Source organism: Perca fluviatilis, chromosome 21 (assembly GCF_010015445.1).
Source record: "Perca fluviatilis chromosome 21, GENO_Pfluv_1.0, whole genome shotgun sequence".
Lineage (NCBI taxonomy): Eukaryota > Metazoa > Chordata > Actinopteri > Perciformes > Percidae > Perca > Perca fluviatilis.
Genome location: NC_053132.1, coordinates 25,697,489 through 25,720,831, shown reverse-complemented (window position 1 = coordinate 25,720,831; position 23,343 = coordinate 25,697,489). Strand labels below are relative to the sequence as shown.

The following is a 23,343-nucleotide window of genomic DNA, read 5'->3' as shown; positions in this document are numbered from 1 at the left end:
GTGACTAACCTGCTGCAAAAGAGCCTGGCAGATTCTGGTGGGGATTCTTGTCAAACATGCCAAGAGGAATTTGGCCACTCTGCTGTAACATGACACATCCTCTTCAGACTGGGACAAATCTAAGGAACACAAACCTTATTTTAGTAATGATGACACAATCATGCTGCATTTTAAATATAATGGCTTATGCTAGCTTTAAATATTTCCTTTCTAAGAAGCAAATTAGAAAGGCATTAAAAGGGAATTTAAAAGCAAGTAATTAAAAGTAAACTTAAAATCAGTCCTGCATCACTACCTTCTTTGCCCACAGCTGCTGCCAGGGAGCTCTGCATGTGATTGGCCAGGAGGGCTGTGGGAGCATTGACGATCCCATCAGCTACTACCATGGACACAAGGTGGCCAGCTGTGCTGATGGAGTCGAGGGCCATCGCTGCACTGGAGAAATGCTTGTCTCCTGTGTGCGTGGTGATCCTGAGGAGCAAACCTGGTGTCACCTCCAACGCTGCCAGGCCTGTATTAGCTGTGTTGCAAGTATAAAAAATAGAAAAAAATCCTCAAAAAGAATTTTAAATGTTCATTAACTACAATTTTCTTTCTTTAATTTGGCATGTTTGAGGAACATTGAACACAATAAAAATTTCACTGCACAGGACGAGTAGATTTCCTAGAGACCTACCTGCATTTCTTTCAATGAAATCTTTGAGGGAGCCATGAAGGGGTTTGAAGATCAGCTCCCATTGGCTCCACTCACTTAAATCTTCTAGCAGAGGGCAGGAGAGCAAGCTGGCCAGAGCGTGCGCCTTGGACATCTCACCTAGCCGTCCCACTGATCCACACCCACCTTCAACACTGTTCATGGGAGGGATAAGGGAGACAAAACTTAGTTGTTCAGTTACTAGAAAAATATCTTGTAAACCAACTGACACATGATGCAGTGTTTTGGCAGATGCAAAAACTTTTGTTGGACCCGACCACGCAAAACTTTGTTGTTAATTTCTTCCCAATTTCAGATCACATTCCTGCTGGACCATACATGGTCTTGCCATGTACTGGGCTGGGTCTCCACCTAGCCTTGTTGATTCAACAGATGGAGCCATTAAAAGGAGCATTCTACATTGCTCACATACCAAGATTATTCATAATAGAAGTACTGTACAGCCTGTGAAAGCAGTTGCAATGTGTCTTCTATGGCTCTAGAGCGACCTAATCAAAGTTTGAAAAAATAACCCTGATGATGTCCTAGTGATGTCATCAAGGTTATCTTAGCATGTAACATGAAGCCTGTCTGTCTGACAATACACTACTAACCTTGAATTGCTGTGTTTGGCAAACAGGGCTGACTCGTAGTAGACCTGGCTCTGTCCTCCTCCATTCAGCCCTCTCTGGCGTTGGACCAGGCCAGCCAGCATTTGCAGAGTGCCGTAGCCTAGGTCACGACTGTCCCGGACCCGGTAGTGGGATCTCAGTGCTGACTCAATGTGGGAGAGCTGAGAAAAGAAGGGTGAACGTTGATGTTACTCTCACCTTCTAGAACATTTATTTTACAGGTAGATTATATACAGCCATCCCCCATCCGAGGAGGTCAAAACTTTGTTTGCCTGTAAACCGGGTTGATGATCTGGGTTTTGTAGGGAAGATTTTGGGATATTGGGCCTTTACGGTATAATCTCCCGAAGATCTCAGCTGCTGTGCTGTGTTGTCTGACTGAAATTACTTTTTGCGGTTAACTGATAATCATCTATTAGACTACATATATTTGTCCTTAGATGACAAAGAAATCATAACAAATGCTAGGTCAATAGAAAACCATAGCTATAAACCTACTATAATGTAAACACAGACTTATGATGACGTGTGGGATCAAGGGAGTTGTTGTCTTCATTGTTAACCACCACTTGATTAAATGTATCTATTCAAGGAAAAGTTAATCTATTAAAATGTATGAAGACTGCAGACGTCTGGATGGCCACTGTACTATTTTGGCCAGACCCAGCCGCCTGGATCTGATATGTTACCCAAACTTTCTGTTACTGCTGTTACCGTCGTTAGCACCCAGCGCTGGGGTTTGTACTGGCTAGGTTCAGGTTGCTGTAGTTGGGCTGGGAGCTAACTGTGGATGTGTCCCCGGGGCTTTTGTCCACTCTTATCCCGACTTCTAGCGGCGGGGAGTGAGACAGACTGATCAAAATGCACTAGCTGGCTAACTTAGCATTAGATTAGACGACTACCCATACAGCTAACGTTACTTGGTAAAATGTAATCGTATATTAACAGTGCTCAAAACAATCATACTAAAAATAACAAACTAAAAACGTTATTGTAACCTTATAACGTTACGGTAAGATTTAATCACCAAGCATTAACATGAGCCACTTGTCAAGGTAGCACATTGTAGTAAGCTGGATCGTATTGAAATATCATTTTAATAAATTGGCCTCCTCATTATTATCATGTTGCAAAGTGGCATGTAATTAGTGTATGTTTTGGACAACTTTGTGTGTGTCTTTAAATGACTCACTTCTTCTGGATCAGTGGATGTTATGTCACCACACTGTGTGATGAACTCAAACACGTCTTGTCTGGTGGGTCTGAAACCACTGCCCACAAGTTCCATGCTGCCACTGCTCAGAGGCAAAGTAGACCCCAGTGTGTCCTGCAGGAGCTGCACACAACCAGAGACAAAAAACAGGATGAATTTGTATCATATTACTGTGGCAAAAACAGGAGATGTTTTCAAGGGCTGTTAAATGCCTTAGATCTATATTTCACAGAATCTGAGAGTTAGAGTAAACGGTTTTAGAGATGGAAAAACTTTTACCTGAATGTGTTTAACCAGGTACTCCAGAAAGTTGCCTTGCTCTAAAGAGAGGAAATTGTTGACCTGGAAGTGTTTGGTCAACTTCCTCTCCAAAGAGGCCATGTGGGCCAAAGTGATGGCTGTGTGCTGTGAGGACAGGCTGTCTTTAAGGTACTGTTTCACTTTTGCTGTGAAACATAGGGCAGAAATGTCAGTAAATCATAGACTAATGTGGACCAGATACATCAATAGTAGACATTATCAGAATAGCGGATATGATATGGCAGAAACACTATATCCTGCATTAATACCTTCACTGGGGAGGGATGTGGTGGGTTTGTCTTCATTTTTAGTTTGTTCGGTGGTGTTGGATGTCTTATCTTTGGGCACCAGGTCCTGTGGGACAGCCAGGGAGCCTCCACAGATGGCCAGCTGAAACAGAGCTGTTGCCAGACGGTTACCTGACACCTGCAGCAGGAAGTTCTGGATGTGCTGGATTGGAAATTAAACAAAAGGTATGTGTCATACATCATATTTAAATTTTGTTCATGTGTAAACATAAAAAAGCATTCCATTACATAGTTTTTGCTTCAAACATGCATCACCCCGTCTGTGTCTGCAGAAAAACTTAATGACATCAAAATCTTGACTTCACAGTTCCATCTATTCCATTCAAATTGCAGTCACGAACCTTTACAGGTGTGTGTTTAAGATCAAAGTGAAGGCTGAGTTCAGAGCAAGGGCACCAGAAGTAAGGAGGTAGAAAGTAGGTAACAGGCCCCCCACTTTACACCCCTAGCCCCATTTGATCCTATCGCAATTACGTCTCTAGTCAAGGTAAAAAGTGTCTTGCGATATCAGTACACAAGTGCGGAGCAGCAGCCAGCATGACGGAGGAGTCTGACTTTGACCTTGAAATTAGCACAATTTGAATTTGCATTTGGGTCTGGATTTCCAGGCTAGGAGAAAAGAGCATTTGTCTTCACAAAAATCATCTGTTGAGTGTTTGATGCTAATTTATTTGTGCTTTAGAACACATTCACTGTGAAACAATAGTAAAATAAGCTTTATTTCTCTCTCTGCCTACTGTACAATGACAAATTCAAATACAAAACTGGTCTCAACTACAGCCAGAAAAGGCTAGGTTAAATTGTAACCTTGGTTCTCTGAGTAAAGAGACCATCTCTCCACCGTACGTATAGATAGAAAGTAACGGTGTAACCTGTTACACCGTTAACTTACAGAGAAGCCAGTCATTTGAGTTTGTGGCAAAACCATTCAGTGCTCGTTTTTCATTTTGTGACTTTTGATTGAATAAAGGACTATTTTTCCAGTCTTATTCCTTCAATGAAGTTTTCTTTAAAATAGTGTTAAAATCTCGTCTCGTCTCAAGAACCCAATCTCGTTTCATCTCGTGAGCTGGGTGTCTCGTCACATTTTTTTACCCATCACATGTTTGCATGTACTTTTGGTCTGAAACTGTTTTTTATAGCTTGGACAAGACCCCTTAGTTCTTATTAATATAATATAAAGGAAATATTAATGATACAACATACAGTGATGCAGAGACAATAGCGTGCTTCCATCTTTCCATTTTAGGATATGATCAAGTTGGAAACAGATGGGGTATAAACAAATGGAGATGGCCATGTTGACCTGGATGATTTATAATGATTGGTATTTTAATGATGATAAAAAAATACCTGCTATGTCAAAGACTGCAGATAAATTGAATAAATTCTCCAGGATAAAGATAATTCCAGAACATGTACAAGTAGGCGGCTATCAAGATGAGTTAAGCCACTAAATCTCCACCGTATTCATCAGCTAAAACTAACTTTTTTTCTTACGCCTTTATTAAGGATTAGGAGATTAAGGGTAACATTTAGTAAATGAGTTCAGAACTAGAGAGCAGCACTGTAACTCTTTGTTATCCTGCCCCAATGGCTCATGGTGGGAGGTTTAGAGGAATTAACACCCAGCAGCTTAAGGCAGCAATTTAAGGACACAAAACCAGAGTGTCATAACCACTGAGCTCCCAAAAAAGTGGACACAAAATGCCGACACTGCCACTGAGCAAGCTCTTTTGATGCATCTGAGCAAGCATGGGATTAATTAATAGAATACATCGGTCAGCGTCTAGAACCCACCTTAGCCATCTTGGGACTGAACACCCCCTCTGCGTTTGAGAAGACTGCCAGCGCTACCTCGGCTGCAGTCATAGAAGCGTACTTCTTCCTGAGGTCTAAGCTTCCCGTGGAGAAGGAAGATGCTCCTTGCACTGGCTCCAACACGGTCTTCTTTATCTTTCTCAGCCGCTCGTAGGTCTCATCCTGCAGCTCTTTCTGGATGACCTCCCTGGCTTGGTCCATTATCAAGTGCTCACATCGACTCACCTTCAGTAAGGTCTGAAGGGGATGGAGAAGGATTGTTAATCAAACTGAGAATTATACACAACCAAATGTATTTTTCATCTGAACTGTATTTTTTTCTATTTTCAGTCTAAATAACTTTAAAGCTCTATGAATAGCAAACTGATCAGTATTTACTTCATTCCATTAAACTCTAATTGCCAGACAAGGTCAGCCAAAAAAAGGGTGAAACTATAGATTTAAAATAATTAAACAAAGCTGTGCATAAGTCTGTCACGTAAAAGTGTGCAATAATATTTTTATGAATCCGTTTTGCCTAAAAAGCATTACACTTTGGATCATAAGAGGACACTGAGACCTGACTAGGTTAACACAGTAAATGTAGAGATTGATAGAGGATGTCAATATTCTCAGCAATGACTTGGCATTACTGGACACTTATGCAGACAAACAGATTGGGACCAATGTCAACCATTTTTTGACTTAGTTGCCCCTGTTGGTGACTAGGGCTGCACAATTAATCCAATTTTAATCACGATCACGATTTTGGCTTCCCACGATCAAATTTGCGTGATCGAGCAATATTTAAAATGCGTCATTCCCTTCATAGAACAGTTTTTGCAAAGCCAATCTAGCGCTCCATAAACCACTGTCTGATCACATGTCTCCATGAGCCAATCAGAGCTGTTCCCGGCCTGCACCGCGCAGCTTAGTTTCTAGATGTAGACAGTCACAGAGGACAGAGTAACGTGAGGAAAATTCCACAACAGGTAGCAGTCGGTCATCATAAGCCGGTCACAATGTTTACCAGTTTACCAGTAAACGCAACGTTTTGTCCCGTCTGTGTTGTGACCATTGCTAGTTTGTGTCTTTTAGCTCATAGCTTTAGCAGCAGACTGTTGGACGTCCTGCTGTTGGAATCCTACAGTGAAATACAGATACACTACACTGTTTAGCAGTCAGCATTTTAGCCGTGTTTAATCCAGTTACTACTGTGGCTAACGGTAGGCTAACGTTACCTGCTGTGTAACGTGTTATTAGTGTTTACTAGCATGACATTCAGCGATGTTTATGTTGCCTCTAACGTGGGTTTCGGAGCATCAGAGCCGCGAACGCCATGTAAGTGGCAGTGTAATGAGCCATAGAAATCCGTGTAGCTATTTCGTCTGGTAGATACCAGGTACCACATGCGCCGTTAACGCTGAACAGAAAATTGCGTTGCCTGTATCTTCACGGCAAACATGCATGTGTGGAAAGCGGGAAAAAAGCAAAGTAGCATACATTACATAAGGTGGAAAAGAATGTAGCACAATATGGATGCATTAGTAGGAATGTAGCACAATATGGATGTATTAGTAGGAATGTAGCACAATATGGATGTACTAGTAGGAATGTAGCACAATATGGATGCATTAGTAGGAATGTAGCACAATATGGATGCATTAGTAGGAATGTAGCACAATATGGATGCATTAGTAGGAATGTAGCACAATATGGATGTACTAGTAGGAATGTAGCACAATATGGATGTATTAGTAGGAATGTAGCACAATATGGATGCATTAGTAGGAATGTAGCACAATATGGATGCATTAGTAGGAATGTAGCACAATATGGATGCATTAGTAGGAATGTAGCACAATATGGATGTATTAGTAGGAATGTAGCACAATATGGATGTACTAGTAGGAATGTAGCAATATGGATGTACTAGTAGGAATGTAGCACAATATGGATGTATTAGTAGGAATGTAGCACAATATGGATGTACTAGTAGGAATGTAGCACAATATGGATGTACTAGTATGGATGTACTAGTAGGAATGTAGCAATATGGATGTACTAGTAGGAATGTAGCAATATGGATATAAAAGCAGTTATAATTATATAATTATGTGACAATAAAATTTGTTTTGGCTAAAATCAACAAATAATCGTGATGATTAATCGTGATCTCAATATTGATCAAAATAATCGTGATTATCATTTTGGCCATAATCGTGCAGCCCTACTGGTGACCACAAAAAAGGCTGTATATCTTACTGTGTGATTTTTTTTACTGAAATTAATAAGATTAGTGCTGTTGCAGGGAAATAGTGAAAATAAAATAAGTGCAGAATAAAAAAACAACAATAGTTAACTAATGAAGAAACAACCTTGGAAGGTTGCAATAGGTTATGTCTCTTACCCCTATGGGCAGCCCAAGGCTGTGTATCCTGATACCCAGCTCGTAGGGAGATTCACAGTTGTAGTGGTCGGACAGATACTTCATGAACTCAGCCAGGTCCACTTTTGGCTTGTTCTGCTGCTTCCTAAAAACTCGAATTTGCTAAACAATGGAAGCAAGAGTAGACACATTCAGGCAAGAATTAAAAATTCAAAGTAAAGTTCAGACAAGACAGTACCCACAAACTGAAAAGCTACAGAAATCATGAATTAGTAGGTAAACAGGCAACAACTGTATGGATGGTTCTAAAAAGAAGTCATCTTGTATAGAAGTCTGAGAAATATTATAAACCCTATTACCTTAGTAATAATAATGACTTTATGTTCTCAATCGCTACTTTCAAGTCTTCTTCAATAAAGCATGGCGTTCAATTAAATTATGGTCCCATTCATTTTAAAATTGTTTTGGGGTGCATGTTTTTGCATTTCACTTTGTGTTTTTACTTCATCAAAGTTGATTGGAACATTTTAGTCGCCTAAAAATGTCTTGTTCAGCATTTGGTAGCACCTTGCCAAACAAGCTAGATAGCTAGCACTAGCGTCAGCTGGTCACTTAAGGGAAAGTTTTGCAGATTTGCTGGTGAATCCCCCCCGGATGACTCGCTTCAGCCCGTTGAAAATCTTTCACCCTTTCACCCTTCAGCGGTGCAGCACCACTGATCCCACAAATGACACTGGCTTCTGTGACTTCCACTGACATCCCCTCCATCTCCACCAAAGAGGTCATTATAATTTTTTTAACCTTTTTGGCTCCACCCTCTTGTCTAAAAATCGTCACATCCGGTTTCAAAAACCATGATGGTGACAGCCAAATTGCCGAACTCGGGGTAGTCCACAATCCAATAGGTGAAGCCACTGCTGCTATGTCCATTTTTGTTTTACAGTTTTTGTTTTTAACTGATGTGATACATACAACATTTTCTCAGGTGTATTGATAATCATCAGAATTCAGTACAAACTAGATTGCTCTGTAGCATCTTCAGTTAATGTGGCTAAACATACAGTTTGTGGGATGTATCTGTTATGTTTAAGCTGCACCCAATGGCTCCCATATTGCCAAAGCAACCACAGCCACATGAATATATGGTTGTGTGGCACCTTGAGGTCATTTGCATTATTTTGCATTGCCCTTCTGATCTCATTTTCATCTGCTAATAGAAACACGTCTACTATCCTGGCACCTGGGCTTTTTTCAGAAACTGAGAAAAATGTTGTGGTTTTTTTAACAGTCAGTTAATGTTTTGTGTAACTTCAGATGCACATCTGCAAACATACCCTTGAACTGTAGCTCATTATCTTTTACCAGAACCACATTTTTCAACAGAGAAAATGAAATCAAAATAAACATTTTTCTTCAAACACAAAAGTTGACTGCAATTATTATATATAAAACTTATTATATACAAAGCAAAAGATATTAAAAATACTATTTAACTTTAGTTTAGTTTGTTGGTGAATGTTTAGTACCAACTAAATGTCATTTGCCATGTGAGTCCAACCTTTAAGATGTCAACTGTCTCGATCTGGTGGATATCATCATCCTTAGTGTTACTGTCAATCTTGAACATGCGGTGGATGAGGGGGAGTTTGCAGAGGGGCCCCAAGTTCAGCTCTTCATAGTGCTTCTTGTCCTTCAGCCCAGCTAGTGACTGGCCCAGCTCATACAGGGTACAGATGGATGTCACTGCTTCAGTAGACTGACAGAAAGAGAAAAAGGACTTCAATAGCAACCAAATATCCAGATTGAATCAATTCTTCGCAAATGCATGTGTGCTAACCTCTATGAACATGTTGATCTCTCTTATGAGGTATTGAAGGTCTTTTAAAGCCGGAATCTTCCAGGGTTGTATCCTTCCTGCATCCAAAGAGGGAATCTGCATAAGCCTACACACCCTGGATATCACCTGGATACAGTTGTGGTAGGCATTGAGGGGGCAATGAGGAAATGAGATACAGTACATTAGTTAGTTAGTTACACACATTCACAAATGTAACACATTGAGGGCAAAACCTACCCTTGGACGCTCTTAAGGCTAATAGAAATCATATATATTTACTTCTTTTCACTACTGAACTTGGTTATTTTAACATTTCTTATTATGCTAAGGTCACTTACTGAAAGTTCAACGTGTCCTGTTCCTACACTGCATCATGGTCTGCTGAGGCTACTGTTGATTGAAATAACTATATTAATGCCTCCCGGATAGACTTTATGGGGATTGCTGTGTTATTTTTGTTTATGCAACTACAGCACCAGAATGACCTTTTAGTAGCTAAAAGGGTCAATGTTACATCCTCAGAACCCCTAATCTTACCATCAGCAACAATTAGTCATGTTGAACAGCATATATAATTGTTAAGGTTGATTAAAAATGTACCATGAAGTTTTTTTTTTTTAATCACTTAACGTTTTTGTGAGGGGGGTCCCTGTAGTGTTTGTATCGCACATATGAGGAGCATATGGGTGACACAATGCTGGCAGTATCACACTATTCCACTTATTGACAGCAATAAAACAACAAAGGCAAGAGAGAAGGCGACTCTTGGCCATGACTTCCCTTTCTTGTCATCACTGTGAAGTGACATCAGAAGCAACTGCACCCTGCAAAAATTAGTGCCAACTCCTGTTAAACCACAACTTACCTTTAGGTTATTGTATAAATTAAACAAAAGAGATATAAAGTGTTAATTAGCTGCAGTTTAGAGGTGGTAGTGGGCTTTTTTTTGGAAAGAGCAAGGTTAGCCGTTTTAGCTTGCTTCTAGACCTTATGCTAAACCAAGCTCACCACCTGCTGGTTCTAGTGAGAGCAATATCAATAGTTAAAAATGTGTCCTCTTTTTCCTCACCTTCTCTTTGGTGACCAGCTCTCCCTCAGCAGCTATGTCTCGTATCACATCTTCCATTAAACTGTTGACAGAATCCTGATCCAGGACTCGGTTCCGCCTTCTCCCTGTGAGCTCCTCCTCATCCTGCACTACAGCCTCTACTGCCCGCATATTAGCTCCATGGACCTCTCTCAGCTGGGCATGATAACCTTCTCTAAAGACAGTGGCACTGCCTTTTTTCTGGGTTGCATCTCTAATGTTGCTCTTCTTCTCTTTGGTCGAGCTCACATCTGCCCCCAGCACTGGAAAGTCAGAGTCCGAGAGGAAGTTGGACGCAATGGCCTGTTGCTGCCGTTCCTCTTCAGGCTCTTGCGTAAGACCCTGTGCTACTGGGGAAGGATATGGCAACAAATATTTGTTAGTATGCAAGTATGGATAAGTGGCAATTCTCATTTTTAATGCATTAAAGTGAACAATGTCATGATTGGCTACCTGTAGTTGTCTGCAATACAACAGTATTTGGATCTGCTGTTGGTTCAGATTGAGAGGGTAGCTTCTTGGGGCAAGATGCTTCCCAGTTGTCATACAGAGACATGTACTGTGTGATAGGGAGCTCTTCATTAAACCTCTTAAAATAGCAGGTTTGGAGCTCTTCCATTGATGGAGCCCTCAACTGGTACTTCTTTATCACCTGGAACATATCAATAAACTTTTACTGCCCAGTTGGTTCACATACAGTACAGGTAGACAGTGGTAATTACTTTGCATGCTGTAAAATTCAATGGTCAGTTTTGCGATTGGCTTAATGCTTTTGAAGGTTTGTTTACATCATTAATGACTATATGCTTGTGAATTGTTTTAAGCTGATATGTAACTCAAACTCTTCAAATATATTTGTGAATATACTTTAGAATTACATTGTCAAAAGTCGGCCAACGTGGATTACAAATGCAAAGTATCAACACCATTTTACTGTGGTAATCTGTCTGTGTCGGACACAGATAGTAATTTTGAACTGAAATGTTTTGACTTAATATATTTAAAGCTTTTGTTTCAAAAGCAGTGGTCTGGGCACTAACACTCCTCTCTGCATCAGAAAACTGAGGAATGATGGATTTTCATGGGTCTTATTTAAAGTCTTAAAATAGGTGAGTGAACTAATCAAAAGTGGCACCCATGCTTACATTACTCCATAGCCAAATAACCTGCAAGTAGGGGCAGAGAGGGAAAACTAACCGTCATTCCTCCCAGTCTCTCTCTCAGTGCAATTGACTGCATTGCTTGGTTGGTATTTGACATGCCCACTTTGAATGTACAGCACTGTCATGAAGCCTTAGTTATAGGATGAGGCTGGTGTTATTTTGAATTTCCATGAGATTATTTTGATGTAATCCTTCATACTACTGATACTTTCCTGCTGTCATAAATACTTAGAGCACCAAATGTGTATTAATCCATGACAGAAAATAGTCGCCAACAAATACACAACTTTCTGTAGTTTGAGTTACATTTTATAAAAGTAGTGCCTAGCTGTTATGGGATATTACTGAGCATTTTTAACTCATTAAACTAAATAGTTGTGACCCGTTTTTTAAAGATTTTTGGTTGGGGGGTTTCCATTTGGATTGTGACCGTGCCTTGCTAACTAACTATTGCCAGCCTCAACAACATTGTGGACTCGTAACACCATGTCTAGCCTATGTAAAATGTCTACACTGTCATTGTGCATTGGTTTGTGTCAAGTTTTATGTCAGGGTAACTAGCACCATGTTTGGATGAAACGTGCACTTTCCAGGTCACTACTAGCTTTAAGTTAAATGAGTGTTATTGTATTATTGTTGGTAATGTCAAATATCTTCAGATATGTACATTAGAAACAAAAGCTAACAGAATAAATACAACCTGAGTGAAAAATACTCAGAGTTCTATTTATTTGTTTTCATAACTGACCTCTAGGACCCTTTGGTACAGCTGCTGTTGGCTCAATTTCTCAGCTGGCTTGGGCGCAGTAAAGAGTAGGTTAACAGGAAGACAGTCGGTGGAGAATAAAGAGGCAGTGCTAATCAAAGGAGGACCTAAAAAGTTAATTCCTGCCTGATTGGAAGGCACATAGTGAGAGTTGACATCCACCTCTGGCACTGTAACACTTTGAGTAGCGCTACTCTTCCCAATAAGTGTTTCAGTTCTCTGTGGTGTTGCAGGCCTGCTGTCGTCTGTGGCTTTTGCTGGCTTCCCAGCAACAGGCTGATTTTGAGGCTGGTGAATCTTATGGAACACCAAATCCCCATTTACAACTAGATCTTCTTTTAAAGATGCTACCAGGCAGGAAATAGTTTTGAAGCCCAAAGAGGTTAAGGCCAGGTTGTGGCGATATTTTTGGCTGTAGACTATAGCCACCATCTTCAGAGGAATCCCATCTGGGTGTTCTGTCATCATGGCCACAATATTTTCTAGAACGTTCTCAGTCTTCTTGTCTTCTGTAGCTTTTGCTGATGCTCCAGCTCCAGTTACGATCCGACTATCATGGCGATTGAACTTGCAAAACACCAGTTCCCCCTCCACAACCAGATCCCCGTCCAGAGAGGCTACCAGGCTAGCCATGGAGTCGAAACCCAGGGTTGATAAAGTCAGGTTCTTGCGGTAGGTCTGGTTGTAGAATACAGCCAGCTTTTTAAGGGGGATCCCATCTGGGTGCTGCTTCACCATGGTCACTATATTCTCCAGAACCTTCGGCATTTTGAGCAATGCTATCAGGGGGAAAAGAGACCATTAATAACAGAAAACTGCAAAGTAGTTTACCAGTAGTCTGTGCTCTCACTAATAAGCTACATGCATGTGGTTTAGGAATTTGTATTAAAACACACAAACGACACATAATTATCCAACAGAGAATGATCCTTAATGTTAGAGAAAGAAGAAAAAGATGCAGAAACCTATATACTGGAAACCCTACAACAGTAGCCATCAATATGAGGACTAAGTATTGTTTGAAATGTACTGGTGCCATTTATAGAAATTGTCTGGGCCGATATATTAGCCAATATTATCTTATCAAAGATAAATTATATCAGCATATACTGTATGCTAACTGATAAATAAAAAAGAAATTGCAGCACAGAAATGTTGTTTTGTAGTAACAGTGGTCTTGCATTGCCAGACCTTTCTCCACAGCACTGTGTCAGCGCTGTAGTTTGGTCATCTGGCGCGTCAGGCTTTATCCCAGCAATGTAATTCCGTTGAGCCAGACTATAGTAACAGTAGTTTATTTTTCAACTATAACATGTCCCACTCAGTACATATTTTGGTCATAATTTTTGAATAACTAAATGGAAGGGATCCTTACGAGAAATGTTTGTTTTTATTATGTCTTTATTTAAATAAAAAAATGGACATTGGCAGATGTATAATTATTGGATTTTTAAAATCACCATCATCCATATGAAAGAGGCTGCATGTAATTATTATTAGCTTTATTATTATTAACAAAAATAAATACAGTGTTCAAACAGTTGCACAATAACTCTGTCTAAATATATTATGTCTATAACTAGCAAAGTCTCCTGATTTCTTGATTTAGATGTTGAAATTTTGATGAAAGAATAAGACTAACAATCTATCCAAACATTTGATTTGACAATTGCAATGACAGCTTTGTGATACTCAATGCTATGGACACACTTTGGTCAGTACTGAGAAAGTATGGTGATTTAATACTTAATAGCCCTAGCAAATATTCTTGTCAATACTGACAAAAACTAAAATTGCAATATTGAATTGGAGGGCTCTCATCACCAAATATTTTGCCTACCAGATCAAACTGTCACTCGTCAAACCAGGTAGCCAATAAAGTATAGTGATAAATCTAGCATAACAAGGCAGATTATTCTCTTTTCCAACAGAGGCACGCCAAATGAACTCTTAGTGCTTGTTTATGACCATACATACAAAGCTGACAGACAACACAACAGATAATGTATTAAATGCTATCACAAAGTTGAAAAGGTTTACACTATCAACCCATCTATAATACTACCCCACCTTTTAAACAGTATTTTCTTATTTGATAAACCATGGCATTTCAATTACAGAAATAATCATACAAAACATGAAACATTGCCAACATATGTAGACACACGTGAACAAACTAAAGTCAAGAGTACAAAGCTGCATAAAAAGTAGAGAGAGAGATTTGGTCAATCTTACCTATTCTTTCAAATGACAAGATGTGTTGTTGATCTCAATTAGAAGCTGAACTACTGTGTATAAACAGGCAACCTTCCTGTTTTAGCTTATAAACTCCCATCCCTCCCTCCTCCTTTTCTATTGTGTTTCATTCTGAGGAAAGTCACAGAGAAATGAAACTGAAAGTAACTGGTAAGCTCATTCAGTCTATGGCTGATTGTGACCAACAGTCACACTCTCATATTCCTGGAAATGGTTATGCCATAGCTCACGAGCAAAGCAATAAAAAGAGACAATAAAAAACAAAAGTAGCTGGAGTTGCAGTAGAGAAGCATACTGCCTGTCTTTCATGACCTACAGTAAATCTATTTGTCTGAGGCACTAATTCATTTAAGTCTGTTCCGCAAAGACAAAAATCTAATGATATAGTATTTACCAGATGACACGGTAATAGAAGTAAGTCAAACTGGTGACATCAATGACAAATATAAGAGATCACGTGACTGAAGAAGGGAGGGGTAAAACTGGCTTTGAGTTTCACATTCCTGACTTGCCCCAGCTGATTCACCTCAACTGCTGAAGAAACGAAACAGAGATTAAATTCCTTTCCACACCAGTGAGTGTGGGACGAAACGAAAAAAAATTGAAGGATGAGCTTTATTGCATTGGTTTCTATCATTTATGACTGGACTGAACAGAGTCTACATGTGTTTATCCTATGTATGTGTTTATTATATGTGATACATGGCCTTTAATACAAGACTAAATAGTCAGTTTATAATGGGTGCTAGTAATACCTCCGGGGCTTGGTAGATTTCTTAAGAAAATCTCACTCAGCTCATATGTTTCATTGCTGGTTGTAATAATAATAATAATAATAATAATAATAATAATAATTGCCATTTATTATCCTATATGTTCTGGTTTTATAGTATAACTTTAACAATGACTACATGTTATTTCTGACATGTACAGTATAATGTCCATAGCATAACACCAGCTAATGTATTTGTATTTGGAAATGAATAGTTCTCTATACGTTTCCTTGAAAAAAGTATGTTTATCCCTTTTTTGTAGGGTATTCTACGGTGGCCGACCAAGGCAAAAGCGCTACAACGGCCCAAAACACTTCCATTAGGGGAAATGAATGTTCGAATTCAAAATGGATATTAATGCATTAATATTCAGGTATCTTTCTTCCAGTCCACTCTCGGTGCTCGTCTGTATTGTATCGACTGTATCGGTCTCTCCTCACTGCTGTGCGGCTGCGCGAGTCATCCAAACTGAAACTGAAATCATAAGGCCCAAAACCCACTACATGAGCTATATCCAAGGCTGGGTTTAAATAATCGATTTCCCAATTGAAATCCATTTTTATTTGAATGATCCAAAATTGATTTATTAAACCCAAGAATTTTTGTCATGCTAGCTTGTTGGGAAGGGGGTTAAATAACCCTCCAAAGTTAGGTTAAATTTTGGTGAGGGAAAAACTGGCATGGCCATTTTCAAAGGGGTCCCTCTTTCACCTAAAGATATCTGAATGAAATGTCTCTCAATACTCACTAATTGTAGAGTCTGTAGAGCCGCACTTTATTGTGTGTTCATGTTAAATAAAAAGTACATTAATGTAACTGCTCTGGGGTCATTTCTTAATGTAAACATTGATACTTTTAAGAATGCAGCAGCTTAGAGGGAACATTATACAATTGTAGAATCTCTTTCATATCCAAGCAAAATTGGTATTGTAACTGAAATGTTCCTAACCTCAATTGATATTGAATCAAAAATCAAATCGATAGACTGTAAAAATAAGTGTGTCTGTAATTGCTCTCGGATGCATGCTATCCAGAGGCAATACGCATTGGAACACAATGACTGGTCGGCCATCGGCCAACTCTAGCGCTGCAGCTTCAGAAACACACAAACCTAAAAAATATTTTAAAAAACTCTAATCTAAATAAATACAACAGAAACTTATAAAACCTTATGAAACCTTATATCACCCTATAACTGGCAATGCCTGTTTGTCTGCCACAGTTGCAATAGATTCATGATTTTTTGTGTGTTTGATATGTACTTCCCATGTATATTTGCTATCTAGCCATAGACCCAGGTGGGCCTACTGAAGTTCAGACTCCCTCTCCATTGGCTGACCATACAGGCCTAATGATAAGGCCGTCCACACCACCACAACGATGTGAATTACCATGTAATTACCAGGGAATTACTGTACTTGTTGGGGTTTTGGAATTTATAGAGTGTGGTCTAGACCTACTCTATCTGTAAAGTGTCTCGAGATAACTCTGTTATGATTTGATACTATAAATAAAATTGAATTGAAATTGAATTGAATTTTGAACATCCACACTGATGGACGTTTAGTGGCGCCAAGCACATATATAATACACTAATACAGCAGACGGTGAAACATAAGATTACAGGAATGTCACTAGTAATATCCTACATAGTCATGACCTACGGAACATTTATGCACCTAAAAATAAGGTTATTTTGTACTGGCGGTCGCCAAGGACCTCTGTGCTGCCAACACCTCCACACACAGAGCTCCAAAGAGCTTGAGATGTGGGCGACCTGGTGGGGTATCAGATCTGTGCACAGCAACAAAACCTTTGACACATAACCGACAGTATGAAAAGAATATCCAAAACCAGTGTTTCCCTCAGGTTGAGAATTTACTTGCGGTGGTGGGTGGCGCAGGATGTGATGGCGCGGCGTGTGATGGCTGGGTTCAGTAATAAACTAGTCAAACAAAGGTTTATAAACTATTTATTGAAAACAATGACTACATAACATTAACAGATCATTTAGAAATAAATAACTATTTACATACAAATCAGACTAAAATATGATACAGATGAAGTGTAGCCGTTGATGTGCTTTGTCAATTAAATCTGGTTGGTTTGTCAAATGTCATGGTCCAGCAGATAAAATACCTTATTACCAGAAGCCCAAATGTTATTAATAACTTAACCTTAAAACTATACTATGATCCATACCAGGGGTCACTAACGTGGTGCCCGCGGGCACCAGGTAACCCCCAAGGACCACATGAGTAGCCCTCAGGCCTGTTCTAAAAATGAAAACTGAATTGATATTATCCGTTTCCCACCTTGTTAAGTCATTGTTGATAATTATAGTAAGAAATCATTAATGTGATCAGTGTCTTCACATAGATGAGCGTCATTAATCATTAATAATCATATATAACTAAAGGCAAACTGAGCACATTTGTTATTTCAGAAGAGTGTATCAAACAAGGTAACCCTTTGTATGACTCAATACCCATGAAGTAGCTCTCAGTTTAGAAAAGGTTGGTGACCCCTGATCCATACAGACAGTTATGTAATTATTAATCTCAACACTGTCTCCTCCTAACTCCTGTTAAATCATATAAGACTAGGGCTATCTAAAGTTAATTCTTGTTCATTTTGTTTGTTATAGATCATTGTTTGAAGTGTTTTAATCCATGTTTTGGGGATCTAACACACTGTTTTGTACTATGCATGTTCGTGTTGCACTCATTAAGATCTCATCTGAACAGATTTATGACATTCAAACAACTCTGAGTTGTGGTTTAAAACTTCTACAGCCAACATAATAAAATGACGGGTTTTATTTAGAGATGCACCGATTGACCGGCTGGTGACCAGAATTGGACGGTTTTTCACGTGAGCGGCCATGACTGACACATGCCGATTTTATGCCGGTCAAATTCCTTTCCTCTGTTGATTTTACTGTGGCGGGCCGCCACGGTAAAGTCATAAAGTCGTAATTACACGACTCTGCAGAGCCGTCTGCTCTACTGAACTCAAGCGAACTGTCATCTGCTCTCTCTCCCCTTTAGGGTGAGCAACTGGAACAGTGTCAGGACGTCATCACTCGCGAAGTCATGGCAACCAAATAAACAACAGGGCGAGTGCTACTTGTCACTCAATCTTAGGCAAAGTGACAAGCTGCATGAGTAAGCATCTCTACAATGATTTCTCAACTGTTCATCACTCATAGACAAATGGATTGCATATTTTCTTTTTACTTAAAAAATCTACTAGACGGCATTGGTGTTGCGGATTGCATTGCTTAGCTGCATAGTAAATTAAATGTTAAATGCAAATTTGAATTGAAGGAAAAGGCACAGTGCTTTCTTGTACTAAATGTAACTCTGATCCACAGTCTCTGTATCCAGATTTTACACAATAAGGTAAACTATTCTGCTTGAAAGAATAAAAGAAGTCAGTGGTCGCAAAGAAAACAGCTGTGTGCATTTATAGGGCTACTGGTAAAAGCAAGCCACCAATAACATACCTTGAATTGGTCAGCTTGTGACTGTGGTCAGTGCATCATGTCTTCTCTCTCCTCACAGCCAGGGCAGTAGCTTACAGCATGGGAAAAGCTCGGCAACTGATGATGAGGACAAGAATATAAGAGAGAATGGTGATGATAACAGAAAAGTGACTGGCCTCAATGGCTAAGCTAATTTATTTGTGCAAAGCAGAGTCAAAACTAATCAGTCAAAACATAAGGTCACATAGTTCAATAACTTGTTCAACCTAAGCCAGTTTTTTTGAAGTTGACACTTGACAAGTACTCACCCCTGACCCTGCATAGTTAACACAGAGACGTTTCCCACCTACAGTGAGGGTTATGATTTTGGCATGACATATATGCCTGCTGCCTCCCTTGTATCCTGCTGATTGTTTCCCACACTGTATGGGGCTTTTCCCTTTATTTGATAGTGACAGTGGATAGACAGGAAAGGTGGGAGAGAGAGGGGGGGATGACACGCAGCAAAGGGCTGCAGGTCGGACACGAACATGGGCCGCTGCAAAGGACTCAGCCTACATGGCTCTTACTGGGTGAGCTAAAAGTCACCCCGGGGCTTACATTTTTAGCCAAATTCCTACCCTACACATGTTACGTAAGTTAAAAATAATAACATCAAGTTTTTCCTCTCTTTAGGTGACAGAAGTGAAAATGAGTCATCCTCAGCATATGTTGTGTTCTGGATTCACAATGATGAAGACAGTTGAGGAACAATTAGATACAAAACAGGATGATTCTTTTTCTTGGCAATTATGTTTTTTCCTAATGCTGTACAGACTTTTTAGCAATCTAAATTTATTATCAAATGGCTTGAAAAATAGTGCATATAGGCCCTAGCTGACATAAATGGAGCATGCCCCCAGACCCCACACACACACACACACACACACCCAAAGTCCCAAAGGATTACAACGTCTGGCTACGCCCCTGGCATTATGTATCTATAGGGCAAATATAATTCAACTTTACTATATTTCTCTTCCATTACTAACAAAAATGACATCGTGGAATTCCACACATACAATGTACTTCTCCTCCTCCTCTTGTCAGACGGTAATCTAAGTAATTAGATTACCGTCTGTTATTTATTTGGCAAAAAGCGCGTGCAAACAGAGTAACGCCAATTAATGTTAAGTTACGCTAGCAGTACTTTAAAACAACAAAACTAACTAAAATAGCATGACTGACTCCAGCTAAGTTAGCTACCTGTTATTGTCCCAGACATGCAATTGCCTTTGGTTGCAGTTGTCGACTGTGTATCTTCACTCTTTCATTCAACATCCTCCGTCTGTGTGCTGAAGAAAATAACAATGGCACTGTAGAACCAATTTAACGTAACGTTACTTTAGCTAGCGGAGCTGCTATGGTGGCTAACATTTTAATACTAGAAGTATAATGATATAACTTTAAATTAATCATATAAGTCATTCAATAACGAGCTTTAAAATAGCCCGTGTCACAGTATTGGTATTTCGGGTCCACACCGCTGCAATTAAGTGCCATACGGTACAAAACTAAGAAGCGAAACTTATAAGATGCTCATATTGTTTGCCACTGTTAGCAGGCTACCTAGCTAACGCCATGCTGCATTCAAGTTGTATGAAAAAGATAGTAAATACAACTACCCTATTCGGAAAAAATAAATGTTCATGTATAAAAATAGCTCAAAATACCACTCACTTCAGCCACAAATGATTGTTCGTCCAAGCTTTCTGCTGGTATATGTGTCTTAATGATTGGGGGTTTGTCTTGTCCCTTATTTTGTTTGTTAATGTTTATCATTAATAGTAATAAAGTGATATAGAAATAGAAACGTGTCATCTCCTAATAAAGGATGCATTTCAGTCCGTATCATCCCGACCCTAACTCTTTTTATTTTCAGTGTGAAAGAGCAGATTGGTTGCACACAAATAGACGAGTTTACTGGTGTTTCAGAGAGAACTAACTGAGATGATGGACAGACGGTCTTTCTTACTGGTGGCGTGAATAGTTCAATTCTTGGACTGAATCGAAACCCAGGAAACACAGGTGCAAATATTCGTTGAAGTAGCAATACAATTTGATAGCCAACTATCCCATTAAATAACTTAAAGCTGCGATAGGCAATTTATTTTTGGTCTCGTTGTCAAAAAATACCATAATAAGCGGTATGAGAGAAAACCTTTGTATGACAATGTTGTCCAGCAGAGGGCAGCACAGACCTGCCCTGCTCTTTTAATAAAGGGAGATGCATAGTTCATGCCAAAAATGAAAAACAATCAACTATCAGATTACAATTTAGCAGGATGTTTATCAAGATCGTCAGTCAATATATTTGTCTATGTTATAGACAATATATTTTTAAACTCCCAAACATGGATTACAGTGTTGGCCTAAAATATCCAGTAGGCTATATACCTTTCTCACAGCAGACATGTTGACGTGTCATAGTAGGAGAAGTGCAGGTGTATTCAAAACCATTAATGATGGCTGCATTCCACTTAGGAATCAATTTCAGCTGTGCTTTTCCTACTATGACAAGTCAACATGTCTGCTTTGAAAAAGGTCCATTGGTCGGTTTATGGACAGTGGCAGAACAGCACAATCCGACAATATATATACACTACTGGTCAAAAGTTTTAGAACACCCCAATTTTTCCAGTTTTTTATTGAAATTCATGCAGTTCAATGTCTTATTGTACTCTGAAATGAAAGAATAGAACAAATAAATAATTGAAGTTAAAAAAGAAATCATGGAATCAATTTATAAACCAAAATGTATTTAAAATGTATGTAAATTTTTGACTCATCAAAGTAGCCCCCTTTGGCAGATATAACAGCTGAACACACTCGTGGCATTCTTTCTACAATTGAAATCAAATATTCTTCAGAAAGTTCTTCCCAACTCTGTTGCAGAAGTTCCCATAAATGTGTGGCACTTGTAGGTTGCTTTGCTTTCACTTTTCTGTCCAGTTCATCCCAAACCAGCTCAATGGGGTTTAAGTCTGGTGACTGTGCTGGCCACTCCATGTTTTTAAGCTTACCATCTTGTTCTTTTTTCCTAAGGTAGTTCTGGCATAGCTTGGACTTATGTTTTGGGTCATTATCTTGCTGTAGGATGACCAGTGTTGGTCATCTTACTTTAAAAAAGTAATTAGTTACAGTTACAAATTACTTCTCCCAAAAAGTAATTGAGTTAGTAACTCTGTTACCACATTGTAAAAGTAATTAGTTACTCAGCAAAGTAACTGACTCTCCTTCGCTGGAGTTCATGCTAGCTGCATTTGGGCTCTGGGTTGGGTTAGCAGCAGCAACAAGTGTCGTGTTAGCATGTGTTAATGTGAGGGGCTTCATAAGATTCGAGTTGCTTGAGGCAGACATGGATAGCGTTTTTTTTCCTGGGCATAGCGTGCATGTTACATAAACATTCTTGCCTTTAATTTCAATGAGTGAGAAGTAGTGCCGGTACTTCCAGTTCGAGAACGCTACCTTTGAATTTCTCTGGCTCATCGCCATTGTCGCTGTCTTGTGTTTAGTGGTAGTCAGAGCGTGCGGTGAGACAGCGTGAGCAGGGCATCCACCTACCCAGCCAATCATCATCGCATTTGCAATGGTGTCATCACCCCCCCCCCCTGCTCCAGGCAGCTGGTGTGCAGCCAAAGCCTGACACCTCGCGCTTCATTCAACCAAATTGTAGTAACGCGCCACTTTACATTCTATGTAATGATAACGGCGTTGCAATAATGGGAAAAGTAATTAGATTACTCCGTTACTGAAAAAATAACGCCATTAGTAACGTTGTTATACTTAAACGCTGTTACTCCCAACGCTGCTCCTGACCAACTAGGCACATACCAGAGGGTACTGCATGGCGCTGCAAAATGCTGTGGTAGCCGTTTTTGTTCAGCCTTTCACTCTGTACAAATCACCGACCCTGGATCCAGCAAAACAGACCCAGACCATCATGCTTCCTCCTCCATGTTTGACAGTTGATATCAAACACTGAGGAACCATCCTTTCGCCTACTCGACGGCGTACAAAAATCCTGCGTGATGAACCGAAGATATCCAATTTTGATTCATCAGTCCATAGCACCATCTTCCAGTCTTCAGTAGTCCATTGACGATGTTTCTTGGCCCAGTCAAGCCTCTTTTTCTTATTCTGACGTCTTAGCAATGGCTTTCTTGCTGCAACTCGACCTATCAAACCTGTAGCTCGAAGTCTTCTCTTTCCAGTTGAAACTGAGACTTGCTTATTACGACCACTATTAAGCTGTGCTTGAAGCTGTTGTCCTGTGAGCCGCCTATCACGCAAGCTGTTGACTCTTAGAAACTTGTCTTCTGATTCTGTTGTGGCTTTGGGTCTGCCAGATCTCTTCCTGTCAGAGTTACCCTCCAGTTTCTAAGTGCCTTTTGATGGTGAAGAATACTGTACTCACTGACACCTTGACTTTCTTCGCAATTTCTCTGTAGGAAAGATCAACATTCTTAAGTGTTATGATGGTCTGTCTCTCTTCCATTGTTAATTGCCTTTTTCACGCCATTTTTATAGCAACACAGTACTTTCTGCAGTACAATACTGTTCAAATAATGCTCACTAGGGTATGGTACCACAGTGTGT

The 23,343-nt window shown here is 39.6% G+C and overlaps 1 protein-coding gene across 1 annotated transcript in view; it reads right to left on the bottom strand.

Annotated features, from left to right (window-relative positions):
• wu:fj29h11 (protein NO VEIN) overlaps window positions 1-14,507 on the bottom strand; it is a 49,923-nt gene extending 35,416 nt beyond the window's left edge. Inside the window, exons 1-15 of the mRNA XM_039789159.1 lie at window positions 14,425-14,507; window positions 12,172-12,968; window positions 10,714-10,912; window positions 10,243-10,610; window positions 9,174-9,299; window positions 8,895-9,092; window positions 7,358-7,498; window positions 4,948-5,205; window positions 3,109-3,289; window positions 2,819-2,985; window positions 2,519-2,662; window positions 1,309-1,487; window positions 677-849; window positions 296-520; window positions 10-119 (exon numbers count right to left, since the gene is read on the bottom strand). Coding sequence (XP_039645093.1) covers window positions 10-119; window positions 296-520; window positions 677-849; window positions 1,309-1,487; window positions 2,519-2,662; window positions 2,819-2,985; window positions 3,109-3,289; window positions 4,948-5,205; window positions 7,358-7,498; window positions 8,895-9,092; window positions 9,174-9,299; window positions 10,243-10,610; window positions 10,714-10,912; window positions 12,172-12,957 — 3,255 coding nt within the window. The 5' untranslated portion in view covers window positions 12,958-12,968; window positions 14,425-14,507. The remainder of the gene's footprint in view (window positions 1-9; window positions 120-295; window positions 521-676; window positions 850-1,308; window positions 1,488-2,518; window positions 2,663-2,818; window positions 2,986-3,108; window positions 3,290-4,947; window positions 5,206-7,357; window positions 7,499-8,894; window positions 9,093-9,173; window positions 9,300-10,242; window positions 10,611-10,713; window positions 10,913-12,171; window positions 12,969-14,424) is intronic.
• Window positions 14,508-23,343: the final 8,836 nt, after the last annotated feature.